General features: G+C 37.2%; 2 protein-coding genes across 3 annotated transcripts; one reads left to right on the top strand and one right to left on the bottom strand.

Moving 5' to 3' along the window:
- Window positions 1-356: 356 nt before the first annotated feature.
- On the bottom strand, window positions 357-4,874 carry LOC105688526 (upstream activation factor subunit spp27). Of its 2 annotated transcripts, none has more exons than XM_012404916.3 (5): window positions 4,721-4,874; window positions 3,928-4,018; window positions 2,633-2,937; window positions 2,243-2,481; window positions 357-2,147 (listed from the first exon to the last, which is right to left on the bottom strand). In XM_012404916.3, the coding sequence occupies exons 1-5, from the start codon at window positions 4,761-4,763 to the stop codon at window positions 2,031-2,033; spliced, it is 795 nt and encodes a 264-aa protein (XP_012260339.2). In that variant the 5' UTR covers window positions 4,764-4,874; the 3' UTR covers window positions 357-2,030. The 2 variants fall into 2 exon arrangements, with proteins under 2 accessions (XP_012260339.2, XP_012260340.2); XM_012404917.3 differs by having other exon boundaries at window positions 2,639-2,937.
- Window positions 4,875-7,290: 2,416 nt separating this feature from the next.
- On the top strand, window positions 7,291-13,519 carry LOC105688519. The gene is made up of 8 exons (XM_012404906.3): window positions 7,291-7,897; window positions 8,113-8,220; window positions 9,418-9,563; window positions 9,752-9,914; window positions 10,022-10,178; window positions 11,103-11,252; window positions 11,583-12,024; window positions 12,599-13,519. Exons 1-8 carry the CDS (start codon window positions 7,669-7,671, stop codon window positions 12,875-12,877), a joined length of 1,674 nt encoding a protein of 557 aa, XP_012260329.2. The 5' UTR covers window positions 7,291-7,668; the 3' UTR covers window positions 12,878-13,519.
- The last annotated feature ends 6,546 nt before the right edge of the window (window positions 13,520-20,065 follow it).

Raw genomic sequence — 20,065 nt, 5'->3', positions numbered from 1 at the left:
GCAATGTTTTTCGAAATACAATCATCATGTAATTACTGTAGTTGTGTTCATTATTGTTGCATATGATTATTATAGAAAACATAAATCAATATGACTCTTATTCGTCCGTTATTATTTATATAAATTTTTTTTATTCTTCGTTCCATTCCTTTGAAATTCCTACTATTCATTTCCGGCCTATTTAATAGATCATATGACATTCGATTAGCTGATCCGATGCATATATCAATTCTGCTATCAATTCAATGTTTCTTTTTTCATCTTGAATAGAATCCGGAAGATTTTATTTTAGACTATAAAATATAAGTATGTTATTTTTTAGGCCGGGGTAAATAATTTATATTGGAAAAAGTAGATAGTTACGCACTACATAATTTTCTGCACATCGTTAACAAGATTTTGTTTCAAAGTACATTTTATGTTTGTAACTCTACCTAAATTATTACTCACAATCAATAAAACATACGTTCATCATACTTCATTTCGTAATCCTATTTTCTTTATTTATTCAAATCTTGTTTTTTTCATCACCATTAATATTATTATTTTTTTTTACTATTCAACACAGTGCGGCAGCGGTAGCAGCATCAGCAGCAATACTTTTTGCAAACATTTTTTCTTATTTTTTGACTTGAAAACTTGTTTCCATAGAATAGTCACTAAAATCAAATGAACTCCTATCACTGTATTTTTTAGTTTTCAGTAATTCATCATCACCATCATAATCATTATCATCGTCGTTGAAAATCTTATACGTTAAAGGGGGGAAAGGGGTCAATTTTTACACCAAAAAACCTACAATTACGACGATAATATAATAATAATAATTTTAATTATTAATTACACATTAATATAGTTATTATATTTTACTCGTTAGGTATTTTTTTTTACGTTTTCTTTTTTTTCTGCCAATGTATAATATATATAAATTATTATACAGAATAAGAATTACAGAGTGTCAATTTTGTTTCGATTCATTTCAAATTTTTATAATTGCGAAAATTTGAGACTTTCTTACTGTCATACTGTTATATATCAATGAGTCATCAGTGTTAAAATATAAAAAATCGTTAATTCGCAAATTTTTGTTTTCTTCAGTTAATCCCTTCTTCGTTTTATCATCTTTCTTTCTATTTTTTGTTGTTGCAATTAGTATATTTTCAATTAAATATACGCACAAACTATAGGAAATGATTTTAATTTCACTATTCCTTATGTGTCAAAAATCAGTTTCCACACGTTAAATATTAAAATTAAACCCTATATATTTTGTTCCAAACACAGCTCTCTTTTCTTGATGCTAGATGGAAAAAAGGAATTGTCGATTTCTGTTAAATAAACTATAAATTATTACATGATCACAAAAAAAGTCACAGAGTTTTAACAAAGAGTACTCTACTAAGTTTTACATACTGCATCTCGATGTAATTATTTATTGTTTAAAAACAAAAAACTATCAATAAAGTTTGCAACAATCATCGGTAATGGTTCTATACATAGGTATACGTATACCTCACTGTTATTGATGCAAAAGAGAAAGAATAAAAGAGCAGTACTCGAAAGATGGAACAATGTAAAAACTGTTTAACGACTACTTACAGTTGCAACGCAAAAACATAACCTCTACCATTCACAATTATGATTGCTTCACCTCAACATTGTTCAATCATGGTAGCACAAAAATGATGTCGTAAGCAATGTGGTTGGTTTACCAAATACTAAGAGTTTTGAATTTTTTCCCTTGCTGTTTATGGGTAGTGCAAACAGATTTTAGTTTCACTTTATCACTCTAAATGATAATTAAATAAATGAAATTTGCTACGACGTTGAGTTGGAATCAATTTTGAATGGTTGAAACGAGGAATGCGTCGCAGTTTAGGTTTTTAGACTAAGAATGTTTCAGTGGTAGTGTAACGATGTGTGGTATATATGGTTGTGAACGGGATGAAGAAGTACATGATAATCATGCGCGTTGCAATATGGAATATAATCTTCAGAGTTCAGAAGTGATTTTCTTTTGTCTGTAGTACTTAATCTAGGAAGTGACTTTTAAGGTATTTCATCATACCAAAGGTCCTGAAACGCTTAACTCCAATAACCTTCATGAGTTCTTCATCACAGATCGCAAACTGCTTGTTCTTCGGATCCTGATTGGAATTTAAAAGCAAATTTTAGTTTTTGGTCGGAATTCTTGAATACTCTATTGGAGAAAAAATTTGGATAATATTTTTATAATACTCACATATAGATTCCTTTCTTTGATAATACTCCATACTTTCTTGACAACTTCATGTCGGGCCATTTGTTCAGCACCAACTACGGCTGCCAATTCAGGTGAGAGTGTAATTGCACGGGTATAACCACCGCCTTTGCCTTTGGCAACTGGCTTTTTGGCTGGTCCAACAGCTTTCTTAGTCTTGCCCCAATCCTCGTCGCTGTCATTATCGCTACCCTTCTTTTTGCCCTTTTTACCAGGCTTGGCTACATAGAGAAATTTCAAGTGTTTAAAGCTGCCCAAGAAACAGTGTTCATAATATGAATTCTCAGATGTGCGGAATTCATCATGGAATTGAGCACAACGCAAAGGTATGGTAAAGCATAAATTTACAAATCCTTCGTGTTTCAAACTTACCACTACCTTTTTTGGGAGTTGGTTTGGCTTTTTTTGGGCTGTACTCTTCATCACTGGCGTCATCATCACTAGCGCTTTCGTCATCATCTGACGATCCTTTCTTGTGTTTCGTAGCAGTTTTCTTAGCAGGTCCTCGTTTGAGTGGCTTTTTTTCTTCCTCTTCCTCTTCTTCTGATGCTTCATCGTCTTCTTCTTCACCTTCGTCAGATTCCTCACTGGCAGCCTTACTCTTCTTGCTGCTCTTCTTACCTCCATCTTGCTTTTCCTGAAGACACTCCATCACCAAATCATCTACTTCCTTTTTCCTGTCAATATCAAAAATCATAAAGTTGTAAGTACTTAGAATGTTTCTTAAAAATTCTGCAGAGTACGCATCTCATCAACGGTCTTTTTTTTTAAATGTGTCGGAGGGGGAACGAGGTGATGATCAGATAGATTTTGAGCTCACACAGAGTCCCTCGCCTTGCTATTGGACACGGTACACTAATCTTGCGCCTCTGTTAATTCACCACAAGCAAGTGCACAATGTCCATTAAATAATAGTAATTACAAGTACACAATGGTGAGTGGAGGCACCGAAAACAAAAACACCACTCAACACAGTCAAAGAATTGGAATGTCTGAATCAATTAATTAGTTTTAGTATTTGTAACCGATACTTTAAATGATCACCTGTTTTCAAGTGTCTGTAAAAGTCAAACATAATTTGCAGATTATCCATATTTCTGTGTTTTTGCAATCATAGCATGCTAGCTTTCAGATGCAGGTGTCACGGTATAATGCAATGCTAGATTAATCAACAAATTTACCGTACATTGTTTTTCATTTTCTCAAATCAAAATTTCTCAAGAAATCAATAACTGAAACGTCAGACCCACATGGCGCTATTTACAAGCATCAATTATTCAAGCTTATCATAAAATGTCTAGTTTTTGTTTACATTCAGTCACCTGATTTTTTTCTTCCTCTTATCACAAGTCAAGCATAATTTTTTTACAATAACACTGCAGGGAAGAATAAGGGCATCATGAAGTAGATACTAGAAGTACCCATTCTTGCAAAAGAGAAGCTCAAATTCCACATTTTTTTCATCTATTTCTGAAGCAATTCAAGTAAACGAAATTTCTGAAGATGTATAAATCACGAAAAAGAGATTTTGTCATTAATTTCAGTAAAATTGGATGTGCCGTAAAATCGGTTGAACGACTGTTTAAGCTAAACACGTGGGAAATAGAATAGATCGCTTTGTTTTGAAAATGTAAAAATTTGAATAACAATCATTGTTTATTCTTCACCTGTCCGTGAGGTCCACGTCAAGTTTCTCTTCTATCTGTTGTCGTACTTTCTTAGCCGACATCGTCGTCAGGTCCGCATCCTTAAGGATGGCTGAAAAAAAAATAATCGACTCCAAAATAAGCGTAAATAAATACTCGAGCTGAGAAATCCGCCTACATTTCCTCGGATATCAGCCAAATGTAACGATTAATTCTAATAAAAATTTATAATAATATTTTCGCTCCTCGTTATATCGTCCCTCCCCCCATTCATTGTGTGAACCCGCTGATTCGGCGGAGGCAAAAATAGTTGAACAAGGAAAAATATGATGATTTTTTGGCATTACATTTTTGAGAATAAGCATCGAGTTTTGTTCGGTTTTTACGTTCTCATCAATCCGGGGATTTCGGCGGGTGGCCAATCAACGCATCACACGGAAGGAGGACGCACCTATTATTTGAATTTACTGGTAAAACGGTTGTTATTTATTATAATATTGTATGGGATTTAAAATCGAATAAAAAATTTGCTAAATTTTGGCGTTTTTAGAATTCTAAAAGAAAATCACAGTATTTAGATACAGCGATGGAAAGGTTGCTATGCAATAGTAATGGCTGGCCAGCTTGGGTACGCTGTAAAGCCGTCTTGTGTCTTCCCCGCCAAGTCCTTATGAAATCCAAGAGTAAAATGTTGTATTTTGAACGATGAACCATCGGTATATTGCTATGAAATATCGCCGTTATTTACGTAGAGGTCCCGTTTTTCTATCACCTATTTTATTGGTTGGGTATTAACAAAGATATTGAGACTTACCGGTGATTTCCTTCCTCAGTTCGTCTTTAGAGATATCGGCCATGGCGGTCTGTTTCGTCGTGCGTTTTGCTACAAACTGAAGCTAAAGCCGGCTGGCCTCCTGTAGCGTCGAACGTACAGTCGGGGATTCTAGTAATGGCCGACCTATCTTTCATGGCGAACTTAAAAAATATATAACTTTTTTTCTACTCATTGAAACGGGGTACAATATGGACCAAATCGTATCAGTTTTTTATTATCAACAAGTTTGTAATGACGCCCCGATCATAATATTGCGATATATCATCGACATTTCTTCATTTTCAGGATTGATAGTACACGATTATCGGCCGCGACTATTTTATGAGCAAACGGTCAAGTTCACTATTTATTTCTCAATAATATTTCATATGAATTTATTCCGTTGATTTATTCAATAAATATTTTATAATTTTATCGTCGTTCCTAGGTGCTTATTATTCTTTATTAATATCCAGTTTGTTTATTTGCTGATTGACATGTTGGCTGTAGTAGAATGCCGCCTCGCGCATTTGAACGAATCAAAATGGTTGAATTATTTTTCCCGCTTTACTATTCATTACTGACCAACGTGTAACCTTACTTCATTATTAAACATCATTCAACCGTTATTTCGAACGTATGACAACGTTATACGGGTCTCAATCAACAGCTAGATTTCCCTAAATCCAAAATACCTCCTTATGAATCGATAATATCGAGCATTTTCTACGATAAATATTATCTCTTCCCTCTCATTCGGTATAATGATATCCGGCTAGCATGGCTTGTTAATACGATAAGGTTGAAATTTTCCCACATCATGGGCCAAAGGACACGAAATTTCGAAGACGAATTATACGCTCGTCGAAATCGAGCATTGAAATGTCAGGAGCGCAATTTCTTTGTTAGAATTAAGAGGGTTGTTTCTCTGGTTGCTGATTTGTCTTTACAGATATTGATATTTCAGATGGAACTTTGTGGACGCTCTGCTTGTAGAGTAGCGGCATCTTGATTTGTAAAATACAAACCACCGATCGATAATAAGCGAAAATTACGCTCTTTTATTTGCTGATGATAATTGTTGCATCTCTGAAACATGATTTACCCAGTGGTTCGATCAACCCCCGACCTTATCAATGGCGAACTTTTGTTCACGTAAGTCGATAAAGTCGAAACTCTGGTCGGAGGCTCCTTCAGCGGTAATTGTTTAAACCAAAGAAGCCGCGAAACGCGAGTATTTGTTAACATTCAAATTCATCTTGCTGGTGAATGAAAAATTTTTACACCATCATCTTTTTAACTATTCCCGATTTGATCAGGATATTTTTTTTTCATCATCTCTCTAGCTTCAGAACCCTTCGGGATTTTTCATTAGATATGTTCTTATTCGTTTCTAGTTTTCATTTGGATTTTCTAATCATTGAACTCTCAGAAGCGAGCCACTTTTGCAAACACTTGAAAAAATCAAGCTCAAACTCCTCGCGCTCAGTTCTGGAAAGACAAAGTAAGTGTTGAAAGAATTTATTAAAAAAAAACGAACGGACGATCGGCGATCAAACGAGAGATTACAAGGGTTCGCAGATATAAATTGTCAGGAAGCGCGAAAGTCCCCCATACGTTGTTGCGAGTACCTCCATGCCTTGTATACCTATGTAACGCAATATTGGACATTTTTCACAAATAAAAAAACTCTATTTATCCAATTAGAATTGATTATGATGTCTATCGACGACGGTATATAAGTTATACATTTATAGCTTTCTTATGTAAAACTGCTTGTGCAAGAAACGAACCTTTATAGAGATAAGTATATGTTTGCAGTAGCAGACTTTTCGCAATTTATAGGTATATACCATATTATATGTATACGATCCCTTAACGGAGTTACAATAATCTTGTTAAAGCGAAGTGGTTCTCAAATTACCTCGAATACCGTTGCTCGGTCTTTGTCACCCCAATTCACTCTCTTACACGACTACTTGTATTTAGTTCAAATGATGAATTTCTTTCATTCCGATCACTCGCCGCAACGATAGAAAAATTTCAACAAAAAATTGCGCGTATTTCGAACGGTGTGAAAAAACTTCTTTGAAACACAACGAATTTCACAGTGATTTTAAACGATTTTAAACGAAATATCGAATTATCAGGGTGAATTTGATTAAATCTCACCAGATTGATGTCACAACGTACCTATTCCAATCGCACCGCAGCTTGCTGCCAATTCTTCCAATGAAGTGAATAACACTTGTACGTATAGGTGTGTCGATATCCTAATAGCGATTATCCGATTCCGGCGATCTAAACTTATCCTCGATGTCTGGATAATCCGTTTGGACTCGATGTTAGCGCCATTTTTTTCGTGTATATTCATTATTGCGTCTCAAAGTTTAGCGGATTTTGTAGTACTTATAAGCTCCGATAATATGGCTAATTCATTTGCGAATCATTGAAACCACTGTAACACAGATATTGAGAACACCTTTTCGGCCTTGACTAAAACCCTAGGAATACGTTGTTCAGGGTAGCAGGCTTCCGTATAAAATAGGGGATTTCAAGAGCAAGGTTCTTAGTGTCAACCGAGCTCCTCGGGAGTCCCTTTAGATATTTGCGCAAAACAATAATAGAGAACGAACGAACGAAAGTTCCGAGATAGTTATTCGGAAGCACACGCGTAATTGAAAAAAAAATAAAAATAAATAAAACAAACAAACAACAAAACAACATTGATATCGACGAATAAGACGAAACGAGGATCTAACGATAAATCAATCCTAAAACATTGCTAATCGAACGATCGAGTAATTGGGGAAAAAACATCGTCGCTAGACGCAAGTGAACGGCGAAAACTATTCAAAGAATAAGGCGTCTGATCGATAATAAGAATCGGAAAGTGAAAATTGATAACAATAACAAATAATAAATAGGTTTAGATAAAAAGAAATAACATGGCGTTGATATTTGGGGCGAGAAATTGGTTGGTGATATTCGTAATCGCAGCTGCATGCACCTGTGGTGCTCGTACGGAGTGCGATGGACGTGGTCAGATTTCATTGCTAACCGGGATCCACGAGGATGGATCATGTCGTAAAGTTTCTAGCCGTGGAGTTCTTCTCTATGAAGCCGCCCAGATTATTTTGGAACAGTACAACGCTAAAACCAACGGATTCAAACTTGGTACGGTGAGATAGATACGGAGGTTTTTGAGATCAGGTTCCCCGGTCCAGCCTTTCGCTTCTTGTTTTCGATTTTAGAACGATTTCGTGGCCCTGACCACTGTAAAATAACAAAACCGCAACGACGAGCAACGAAAAGATGATCAGGATCTCGAGGTGGTGTGTTTGAGTATCGAAAACTTCTAATACCATTTTGTTTGTTTATTTTCTGAGCAGAAATCCAGGTTTTGGACACCTGCGGGAGCATAAGTGGTGCTCTCAAGGCAGCTATGAAAGCTTTGGTGTCAGCGGACGTTAGTTGCCTGCAACCACCGCATTATTTAGGTTGGTTATTATTTTTCTAATACAACGATTGTATCGCGCCTCATTTTCTAAGGGGGTGAAGAGAATAAATAAATTGGACAAATTGATCTCGATTTTTAACGGTTCGCTTGATATTCTTGCAGCAGAATCACATCTATGCACAATGGCGCGTGACTCACATAATTCGAACATAAATAAGCGACGTGTCGTATCGTAGAATACATCTAGCAGTTTAATCTCTGAATATAATTGTACAAGGAAATTCTTTTATGCTACAATTTGACACAAATGACAGAACTTGGTCAAGGCCCTAAGCCCAGCCTCTCTCTCTTTCTCTCTCTCTCCTCCGTATTGTCTCTTAGAAAACTCGATTCGACCGTATAATTATCTCAATATTCTTCGCAGTCATGTAATAACTCCTGGTAACCTAAATATAGAAATGCAGGATAATCGCTCAGAATTGAAAGGAAAATTACACGTTAGTCGTGTCGCGACGAGTAAACCCAATTATGTTCGTGTAGGTTTCTCTTCGATAATTAATTTATACCGACAATAAGCCCGCGTTTACCTATTTTCAGAATTATAACGCAATTACAGACCGTGTTCCGACCTAATCTGTGGGTAAATCCTCATTACTCTTACAAAGAGTGTCTAGACCGTCTTTTTCCCTGACATCACTATACCAGATCGTTGCGCTGCATCCTGCGTATCCCAGTCCCTCTTCCTTCTCGTTTTCCTCGTCTTTTTTCCAGGTAAAAAAAATTGATGACGCAAATCGTACGTACAGGTATTGCGAATTATTTTCACCATCGCGGGTTCATTTACCGGGAAACACACGTCGTTCGCCACGGTACAGGAATACCCGCGACCGCACATACACACACACGCACCGTGGTAGCGAAGATAGTTTTCACGCAATAGAAAGTCGCGGTGTGAATTTTTTCTTTCTTTCTCTCGAGTATTCGCAGGAATATGTCCACACCCATCCAGTTCGCTGGAGCAGGTTTTCGGAATTCTAACGATCGGCTTTATTTTTTTTATTTTTACTTGGATCTTTGTTCGCAGGGATTATTCGATATCCTTTAGGATTGTCCTCGAAAATCTTGAGCCGGCGCATAAAAACGGATGAATAATTTTCGTGGCTCCTACGGTTTTTTGAACACGTAGATTATTTTTCATGTTTTTTTTTTTTGTTTTGTTTGTTTCTTTTTCATCCAGGTATTATCGGCCCGGACAATCCCACGAACGCCGAAGCCGTTCAGAAGGTTACTTCCGTCCTGAGAGTTCCGCACCTAGTAAGAAAATCATCGAGTTCCGCGTTCTTGCATCATTTGGCAATGGAGAACAATTCTTACATCGTTCAGGTACCCATAATAGGAACAGTTAATTAACGATGAATTTTTTGATCCACTTGTAAGGCAACTTTTGAATTTTTGTTCAACCATCCCTTTCGATTACGAAGATCGACGGAGTATCGGTCGCAAACGACGACGCAAGACGCCCCGATAAAATGTACCGAGTGGCATTGAGGTTTAACTTTTTGGTTTCGCAGGGCGTACTCGAGGTAATCGAACGTCTGAAATGGAAATCGTTCACATTGATCGCTCCGACATTCGACGGGAGTGAAGACGACGTACAGAATATTGCGAAGAAATTGACCGTAGAGGCGATAGCGAAGAATTTGTGCGTCATTGTCCACGACAATGAAGAAGGCGGTGAGAACGATTAGAAATTTAGCAGGTTTTTCGACAATACCCTTGTTGTTGTTTACAAATCTGCCTCCTTTCAATGTGAATTCGAATATATATTTTTTTTGCGGCAGATTTCACATCGAATGTCATTCACGTTGGAAAACCTGAAGACAGCTTCTTCGCGGGTCCGTCAAACGCGACTGTTCTCGTCGTCAGCGAAGGTAGCTTGGAGAATCAATTGAATCGCGTCAATTCTTCGAATACGATCATCCTAGTGGAGGACGACAGGTGAAAAAATAACTAGTGTTTTTAAGAATAAATCAAGGAAATGATGATGATGAATGTTACCGCAGGATCTTGATGACAAGTAATAACTATTAATCACACCTTATGCTTTCTATCGGACGGCTCTCATAGCTGGTTACAAGCGGTGTTTGATTTCGCGGAAATTAACAAGGGCAGCGCAGGAATTTCGAAATAAATTCTAGGGAGGGTCGACAATATTCTTCTATATTTGACCGATAGATCGGTAACGCTGTGTCAAGACTTCTCTGTCGACTCATGATTTTTCGAATTCTAATTTCGGACACTGAGGCGAAAGGAGGATATTGGTATTGTTAGGTGTTATAAGTCGGTACTCGTTAAACGAGTAATTATTGTTCATAAATTTTATCGCAAAAAATTCGTCTCGCATTTTTTTTTTTCTTCTTGCCACTGTTCGTGTGTACTTGTATTCCTTCTCAGTTTGTTTTCGTTTCTCTCTTAGTTTTTGCGCAATTTTTAAGAGCGCAGGAACCTTGCATTTGTATGTTATAAAGGAAGACCTTGTTCTCCTTGAGGAGAAAGTCGTTCAACTGACGTGACGTTGAGTCGTAAGTGCAGTAGCTGAATAATGTCTATTATATCTTGTTTCGACGTTGCTAAACATGAACAAAACTAACAGAAAAGAACAAACATTTTTTTCTAACAACACTAAGCAGTTTTGTCGCATTGAACGTAAGATCAGCAAGATGTAACGATCTTATAGCTGGTTTGTTTACCAACCCCAAAGATCCCCGAACTTCTCCAACGAGAATTGTCAAAATAAATCACCTTTTCGACGCACAAGTTAATTTTTAATGTGCTTACACGTAAAGGTTGAAAATTGTTTTTAGTGTTTGCAGAGTCGAAACAAAGGATGAAAGAAATTTTTTCTTTTTGGCTTTCTTCTAGAAACCAATTGAGCGAGCTGCAGGTCAGGGTTGAGAAATCAAAATGGTGGACAGGTGGTAGAACAGGAAAATTTGACCCTGAAGAATTGAGAGACGTCCGGTGGTTACAGGATGCAATAGAAACTTACGGAACGGCATTGGACTCGATTTGGTAAGTCGAAATGAAACGTAATGTTTGGATCGAATCACAGCGATAAAGGTGGCATTTGATCGATGACTTAATTTAAATTCATAATTAATTCAATTCTATCGAACGAAGAAAATTTTTGCATTCAAATCAGTCGAACGTTTAACCCTTTGGCTACGACTAAATATACATATATGTATATTCCGGTAGCTAAAGGGTAAAGAAATATCGAAATATAAAATGAAGAAAACTAAATAAACGGAAGGATTCGAGCCATTCTAGTGATATTTAAAAGTTGCCGTGAACTTGGACGGCGGTGGTTATAAAATAAAATCACGAAATATCCTGTTGCAGTAAGAAAAAGAAGTGTAAATCTCAAGTGAATTCGGCGGACTGGAACGAGATGATCGCGAAGATTTTGTCCTCGCAAAACGACCAGTCGGTTCTGGAACCTCGAGGTCTGAATATTCTGATAAAAAGCAAGGACGGAGAAATGGAGAGTTTGGGGGAAATCCTCGTCAAAGAGAACGAGGCGATCATATCGTGGAAAGATACGAAACCGGCAATTCAAACGAAGAAGAAAGGCGTGGCGAAAACTGCGGATGAGGAAGAGGAAGACGATGACGAAACATTGCCGGAAGTACTCAAAAAGATCGCTGAAAAGTCGAAGAACGACGAAACCACGGAAGGTTGCTTATCCGAGTTACACGAGGCGAAGCTCACCAAAGATGAAGAGGAACAACAAGGGACGCACATCGTCGTTTCGGAAATGGACGACACCGAATGGTGGACGATGGTCGGTGTTGATTGCAACATTTTTCTCTGGCTTTTTTTTTCAATTCGTCATCTCATCCATAACTGAAATTATTCGAACGTCCTTGAACGAGCATTCAGTTGGTCGTCCGACTACGGATAAGTCACTATACCACCCCGCATCGGCACGACGTGTATCTCTTTTCATTCATTGGGTGCTCGGTAATATCGTCCGGTTAAAAGAATACGACGTACGGAGTGCATTCAGCTTCAGAATCAACGATCGTCGGGTAACCACCGTTTATTTGTCAACACGCGCGCGATGATTCATCCTCTGCAACAATTCATGTACCGCACGAAGGTCAAGCGAGCGTGCGGGGAATGACCGAAGACACTTGTTACACAATCATTGTATACGCGTACGCTTTCGTTTCCCGTATGTTGAATTTCTTACGTAGCCAGTCCCAGAAATCCCATGAAACGGAGGAGTATGAACCAATACCGGCGATCTAGAGCGCTTGGGACAAAAGATTATTCATGAGAATCAAAGATATTGTGATGCTCTGAAAAATCTGAAATTCAGTTTTTCGTAATCAATTCTGAAAAAATTGTTTCAGGTTGGCACGGTGAGCGGCGTGGGCGTTGCGATGTTCGTAGTCGGGATCCTGGCGGTCTATATCGTGTACACGAACATCCGTGGACCTCGCAGTCCAAAAGGTCAATCCTCCAGCAGGAGGCACAGCATAGAAACGGGGCAGGGCTCTCCTCGCAGAGTCGGAAGTGACAGGGAGATGCCAACATCCGGTGGTGGCCGATCCCAACGACAACAACGACAACAACGTCCCGTTCATCGAAGAGACAGCGTGCAGAGCAACATATCCGACAGGAGCGTTTGAGTGCCAAATTACGAAGTAAAAAGCTAACGGCGCGGGGTCCCTCTCTGCTCTTTTGATCCCCCGATCGCGCGCCATAAAGTTTGCTTCTGTCGTTTGTCGCTGATCAGGATTATCCGATTTAAGTTTATTCTACAAACGTGTAAAATTCTTGGTTCGTTTTTTTTTTTCCATGTTTTCCAGCTTTCAAGGCGTGACCTTGATGTACCCAAACCAAAATGGTAGCGCCGAAAGGGCCGACCTGACGACTTTTGTAATTTAAGTAAAAAAATTTCATCAATTTTTATTGTTTTTCTTCAAATTACTTTTTCTCTATTTTATACATGGTCGGTTTTCGATCGAATAGAAAAGGGAATCTAGTCAAATTCTAATCAACTAGAACGGGTTCACCTAAACGAATATTGAGCTAATTATGCAGATTTCGAAAGAGGATATTGACGAATAGAAAATGCTGACCTGACATAACTGAACTTAATCTCTGTTATATTATCGTGTAATTACTATAATTTCACAGTTATTGATTCTAGAAGGTAATGTGTATTTATGATATATCATATAATCTAATTATTAAGGTGTAACGATAAGGAGGTCAACCGTGTATAATAAAATGATTACATTGAAAATGAAATAAAAATTATAAACAGATTCACGCGTCATATTCATGTTTAACCTTTCTCAACAAAATACGATCTCTTAAGTGACACAATGTGGCATCGTACGTGGGGTTCTCACGCTACGTGAACAACTGTCGATCAAATCCTTACGATTCTACTCGGCGATAGCGTCGAACGGTCCCAGAAGAACCACAGATTGCGAGAAAATTGTAAAGGCAAAAAAAAATTTGTAGCAAGATTTCATCCGGGATCCATAGTCCCTGAATTTCTTGACGAGTGAAATAATTTGGCCGGTAAAAAATTTCCAAATAACATTCCTCGAAGCCGTTCATATTGAAAGGTGATTAATTAACGGTACGGGGTAATTATTTAACGTGGTGGACGTTATCAAATGAAAAGTAATAATCGTGATTCACAAGTTAGATATCCATGTGTGAATGTGCTCACTTGGAAAACCAGCTATTTGCGAATGTCGTTTCGAAATTATTTATGCGTTTACTTTTTTTTACACCATTTTTTTTCTTCCATGATTGTTATTCACTATTTCCCGATGCCGAGTAATTTCTTGCATCAGCAAAATTGTGCTTAGAAATACCGTACATGTATTTCGTTGCCACAATCCTCGAACACTCTTTGTGTCGTGCATTCTCCCGCGGCGTGCAAAGTCGCGAAGCTCGCCAAAAAGGAGGAGTGATAATGAAATGATGGAGACGAGTGACGTCGTGATTTTAATTAATCCAGGGTCGAAAGATTAGAAAAAAAAAAATAACGACGAATCGTAACGATTCGAGGTGAGAACATTTGTTACGTACTCATTTTTTCCTACACTATCCGAGATGTTGTCGCTTTTATACGTAACGCGTCGCAAACGTACCTCATACACGATATTTGAAGCAAAACGGTTGTGCGATGGTCATATAACCGAGACAATATGCCCTGCAATCGCGGATGCTGCGTATTAAATTATTATAATAGATAGATAAGCTCTTTATCTATCCATCCACTATTGTTTGCGCCACTTGACCCAATAAAAAAGGGTCATTACGTAACTTAAGCTAAAATTCATCAGCGAAATAGTCGTTCGCCCGCAATAACCGTAACCCTCGTCATTACAGATACCGCTGATATTAATTGATCGAGTAGAAATTTGATTTTGATTTTGGGGGCTCGTTCAGAGTCATTTTTAAACTGCGTACTTCGTCACTACGTTTTGACGTTAGTTTATATTAGAAACTGAAAGTTAATTGAACAAAAATTGTATAAGCAACAGTGGATTGGTTAATTCCAACTGTGCCTACAGCAGAGTTTTACACCGAAGGAATGACTGATGGGGAAGCAAAATGAAATGAGAAAAATTTCACTCGTATACCGACATCATTTGTCAAAGACGCACCGCAACGGTGTGAAGTGCACTGATTTATGTTAATTAGTAGTAATCACATCTACTTAAATCTGTACCTGTCATAACTTCATGTCAAATAATAATTGACAAGTTGCACATGAGTGCTTATTGTACATAGTTACGTGAGTATGTACATAACTGCAAATATAGTAATTATAATTGCGAATCACGTATAAAAACGGCAATTCAACTGTTCATAACTTTTCATCACGTCATAAGGAAATTGAAAACGGCACTTGTCTCCGCACCGCAATATATATCCAGGTAGTTTCGATGTCAGCAATAAAGAACATTCAATTAGCTGTTTCCGTAGAGTTCGAAACAGAAAAGAGATAGAAAAAAAATAATTGTGCATCGAGTATGAGAAACAAAACCAGCGATAATCGGTCGCATTGAGTAAAGAGTACGTACAGGTATATAGGTACTCGATGAGGAGGTCACTCGTGCAATTATTTGTTATAAAAAAAATAATAATAACACCAATGAACAATTCCCATGGTTATGCTGAATAAGTAAAATGGCCTCTTTGACGCTACGAATTTCTGTCATATTTTCAGCTCGATCTGTACCGCATTATTTTCAAGTTTTTCCACCCGACGAACGGTACAGCGATACGAGCGAAATGTTCAAATTCTGTCAAGATCCGTTGCGATAGCGAAAAAAAGAAACAGCAACAAAAGATATCGGTAAAATCGTGAAACCATATGATACTAACGAACATAACAGATAATCAGTCCATCGAACGTACGGATCGGGTGTATAATGTAATGGTAAATTATGTAAAAATATGACCAGAATGATAATGATAATATCTTTGGTGAGACCGTGTAAGGTGCAATGGGCTGTATGTATAGGTAATGATCATGAATTCACAGGATAATGATCAAAGCCGCAGCTGATAAATGGAGCATAAATGCAGCGGATAATGCGATGTATTCCGTACGTTTCAGGCAATAATTTATTCCGTTCATTCGGAATCGTATACAACACAAGAACTTTATACGAATCGCTTCTGGCGTTTCTCGCAACTACAAATGGAGGAAAGAAAAAAACGAAAAAGGAAAAACCAAGGAATAAGTAAAAACGAAACCGAACTAATTAATAGTTTAATTTTCTTCGTGTTAGCGTTTTACGATAAGCGGCGAACAAGGTTGAGGTGCGTGCACGGTATTTTATAGCGTTGTACCGTAGGCGGCATGATATGAATGCAGAAGAAGTTTGCGGTTTATGCGCGAAAAATGCTAAATAATAGGTGTTATTTATGATCCTTACGGTTCGGTTTCACGTTGAACGACACCGATGAAACATCCACAACAGGATTCCAGGATTCCTGGGCTCTGAGTAAGTCGGCTATACCGGATCAATTTAAGGGAGTCGGTACCTTGAGAGTGCCGCAATTTCATGTAATCTGGGACTCGGCTGTAAGCGCGGCGATAAAATGAAAAAATAAATGGAAACAAAAAAAAAAAAATAGTTTCACCATCACGGTCGACAACGGTTCAATCCATGCGAATAAAGAAATTTTCAGACGAATATGAATATAGTATTCAGCTGCGATCCATTTCACGTCTAAATAAAATCGATGTCAAGGAGATGTGGTGTGTATTACTTATTTTCAATTTTTACTCGAGCGAATAGAAAATGGAAATCAAATAAAATGAAACTGCGGAGATAAATAAAGTTCGCATCTCGCGGTCTACAGGTGAGGTTCGTCGGTATGCATAGAAGATAATCTGGCAGCCATGACTATTCGCGCGATTGGCGAGCAAACATGTATTTTAATTTTCATCTTTCGTTCTGGTGTAGCTTTTTTTTCCTCATATTCTTCAACGAGTCTGCATCATATACATATACGTTGCATCCACGCCGGCCTCGATAATAAATCGAAATCAACGATTCCTTGCAAAGAAGAAGAAGAAGAAGAAAGTTATGAACCACACGATGCATAATTGTCGGTAGTTGTTCTTCAATGATCGCTTGCGAAATATCCGAAGGTTCTCTCAGATATTTCTCGAAAAAAGAAACGTGAACGAAAAAATGCACTCCGCTGTATTCGGACGGCGGCCGCGATAAAAAAAAAATAAATAAAAACCAAGGAAAAATTGTTTAAAAAAGATGGAATCTCGTACAGATGTAAATAAATGAATTGGTAATTGCGATGAGGTTTTTTCCGAAATTCTTGGTGAAAAAGGACCAAGTGAAAATAAAAAAAAAAACTTATATCTATCAACGAACAAATAGATGAGGAGAGATAAGATGAATAAATAGTCATCGTCATGAATAAGCGATTCATTCGGTTATATAATACACAATAGATGATTAGCTTAGCACTTGTTAATATCAAAACAGAACTGACCACCTCAAGGCAATTATAGCAATCTGATGCATACACGACACAACTAATTGGTATGAACCGTACAAATCCGTGCCACAGGTGGGTCGTCGAGGCGTGTGAACATATAATTGCGAGATACATACGTACGACCGATTAGATTTTCGTATCAAGTAACATAATTAGTTACTCGCATGAAAATACACGTGTATACCTATGGATACAAGTACATATGAATATGAGTATCATGTCTTATGCATTATCTATATCAAATTACACACTCGTACTCGTCGTCGTATAGAAGTTAATCGTGTGTGACTTGAGTTAATGTACGGTATCCACAAATAAATTTCAAAAACAAGGGGGAAAAAAAAAGAAGAAAAATTATCATATTCACTCTTACAGTTATAATAATTAGATCTTTACCTATAGATAAAACTGAATCTCGTGCTTATAATGTAAAGTTATGATAAATCTCTGTTCGTTACGAACTGTTTCTTTATTACTTTTTTTTTCTACCTTTTTCCCCTCCACTCGATTCGCTAATTTATTTATTTATTTATCAAGCTATTTATTCATTCATCTATTTACCGCACGTGTTTTGTAATATTGGCATGATGAGAATTTTGATCGCTTTTTTTTCTTCACCTGAATCCTGTATAGTTGTGCATTGATTTGTCTCTATCGAGTTCGTTGTTTTATGTTCGAGCATCCGTAATTCCGTTATTAGGTGTTCGTATTATAATTCTTCGTATATTCTAACAGACGTATGAAATTTTTGTGAATGTCGTAGCACGTACATATACTCGGAAGTGTCCTGAGAATAACGTTCTGGGAGACTGACGTGAATAACACAATATAATTATCGGTAAAGATGCGATATTTGAGAAAAGTAATCACGTCACCGTTGCAATAAGTCGACAAATACGACATCGGTAGTTAACTACATACATACATGATTCGGATCTGTACGTATCTGTTATTCGCACATCAGCGGAAAATATCTATTAATCACCTGAATAATCGGAATTACCTAGGGCACCAAACTTTTTGTTCCTGTTTTTCGCTTTTTCAATTGAAATCAATTTTTTTTTTCAAGAAACCAAAAGGAAGACCGAACGAAGAAAAAACGTTTTTTTCCTTCGAGTCGTTTCGTTGGTCCTCAAAGATCAAGGACGAGGTCGTTTGAAATTAGTGAAACTGATTACACCTCACAGGATTATGTCCATGCAAATCCCAATTTTGCATCACATAGTGTTTATATATAAATTTATATCGTTAATCAAATCTCGTGCATTTTTTCATTCAGTTTTTTTTTCGTCTTATTTGTCTCTAATATCGTACAAGATCTTCCGTTTCCCATATAACTCTCGATTAATAGGTACATTGGTGTATTGTTAATACAGCTGTTAATCTTATTTTTAATTATTTTTATGTTTTCATGGGTAATATTTAAAAAATAGATGAAGAACAAGTCATTTTTTTAAACGATATGACCTTCAAGGTCCGTATGTATTTCGTTACGACATGGGATAAATTTGCATATATTGCAGCAGAAAAAAAAATAATTGAGTTTCAATATCACGGTCACGTGCGTATATGTACGGTACATATTAGGGTGGATTGTAAAAAAAATTTTGTTCTTTATTTTCTTAGCATGGGGGCAGAATTTGTACCTTATGAAAAAAAAAATTTTTCAAAGGTAGAAAAAATTTTTTACTAGATATTTTGAGGGAGCCCACTCGTTTTTTGAATGAATAATTAATCAAGTGGTTATATAGATATAAAAATTGTCGATTGTGATTGTTTTTTACCCGTTCACTGTTCAAAATTTTTTTCCTATTATTTTTGTAATTCAAGTATAAAATCAAAAAATGATATGGTCTTTTTTGACTTAAGAATTGAAGCTTTCCAAAATCATCTACTCATGCAATCGATCGAGTAATCATCAATTATTCGCTGTTGGGAGCAGAAAAATTACGAGACATATCGAGTGGTTTTAGTCGTAGACCCACTTTGATTCGTCGCAATTTAGGCTTGGGTCAAAATATTCGAATTTCTCGGTCTACGAGGGAGCTCGAGCTTTGCTGGAGTCAGGTAGCCAGCAGCGTAGCGCTTTGTTGTGAGACGTCACCTTCGGGGCTGAGCAGAGGTCACGCCCCACAACAAACCGCGCGCCCGTGGGTACCTGACTCCAGCTAATTGTAAGCTCGGACCCCTCGTAGCCCGAGAAATTCGAATATTTCGACCCATGCAGAAATTGCGACGAATCAAAGTGGGTCTACGACTAAAACCAATCGATATGTCTTAATTTTTCTGCTCCCAACAGCGAATAATTGATGATTACTCGATCGATTACATGAGTAGATGATTTTGGCTTTCAGATTTGGATTCCTGAGCTGATTATACGTGAGATTACTCTTGAAGAACTAAAAACGAATTCGATTTTTGAGCAAAAAATAAATCATTCTTTTAATTGGGTTTAATATGCTTTTCTGACGTATTTTGATCTCAGGAATCCGAATCCGGAAGAAAAATTGATCTATCTCTGAAATTGACCGAGTTATCGCCAATTTTCAGCTTTTTGGGGTCAAAAATTAAAAATTGATTTTTCAGTCTATCTTTATGTGTTATGATCTCAGGAATCCGAATCTGGAAGTGAAATCGATCTATCTTCAAAAATGACCGAGTTATCGCCGAATTATTGCATTTTTTGGCATAAATTTGGAGATATCTCAAAGGGAAAAAATCGTAGCTCAATTTGGACAACGGATTCGTGTTCCTGAGGTCAAAATACATAAGAAAAGTGCCATACGATCGATTTTAAAAAATAAAAATTTTTG

Source organism: Athalia rosae, chromosome 2, assembly GCF_917208135.1.
Source record: "Athalia rosae chromosome 2, iyAthRosa1.1, whole genome shotgun sequence".
Taxonomy (NCBI): Eukaryota; Metazoa; Arthropoda; class Insecta; order Hymenoptera; family Athaliidae; genus Athalia; species Athalia rosae.
This window is presented reverse-complemented; position numbering and strand designations above follow the sequence as displayed.

Excerpts from the sequence above, each read along its gene's own strand:
- LOC105688526 (XM_012404916.3), bottom strand. The coding sequence starts at position 4,763 with ATGGCCGATATCTCTAAAGACGAACTGAGGAAGGAAATCACCG. Across the intron at positions 2,938-3,927 it reads GACGTGGACCTCACGGACAG|GAAAAAGGAAGTAGATGATT; the intron begins GTGAAGAATAAA and ends TGATATTGACAG. Across the intron at positions 2,148-2,242 it reads TCAAAGAAAGGAATCTATAT|GATCCGAAGAACAAGCAGTT; the intron begins GTGAGTATTATA and ends AATTCCAATCAG.
- LOC105688519 (XM_012404906.3), top strand. The coding sequence starts at position 7,669 with ATGGCGTTGATATTTGGGGCGAGAAATTGGTTGGTGATATTCGTAATC. Across the intron at positions 8,221-9,417 it reads GCAACCACCGCATTATTTAG|GTATTATCGGCCCGGACAAT; the intron begins GTTGGTTATTAT and ends TTTTTCATCCAG. Across the intron at positions 11,253-11,582 it reads ACGGCATTGGACTCGATTTG|TAAGAAAAAGAAGTGTAAAT; the intron begins GTAAGTCGAAAT and ends ATCCTGTTGCAG.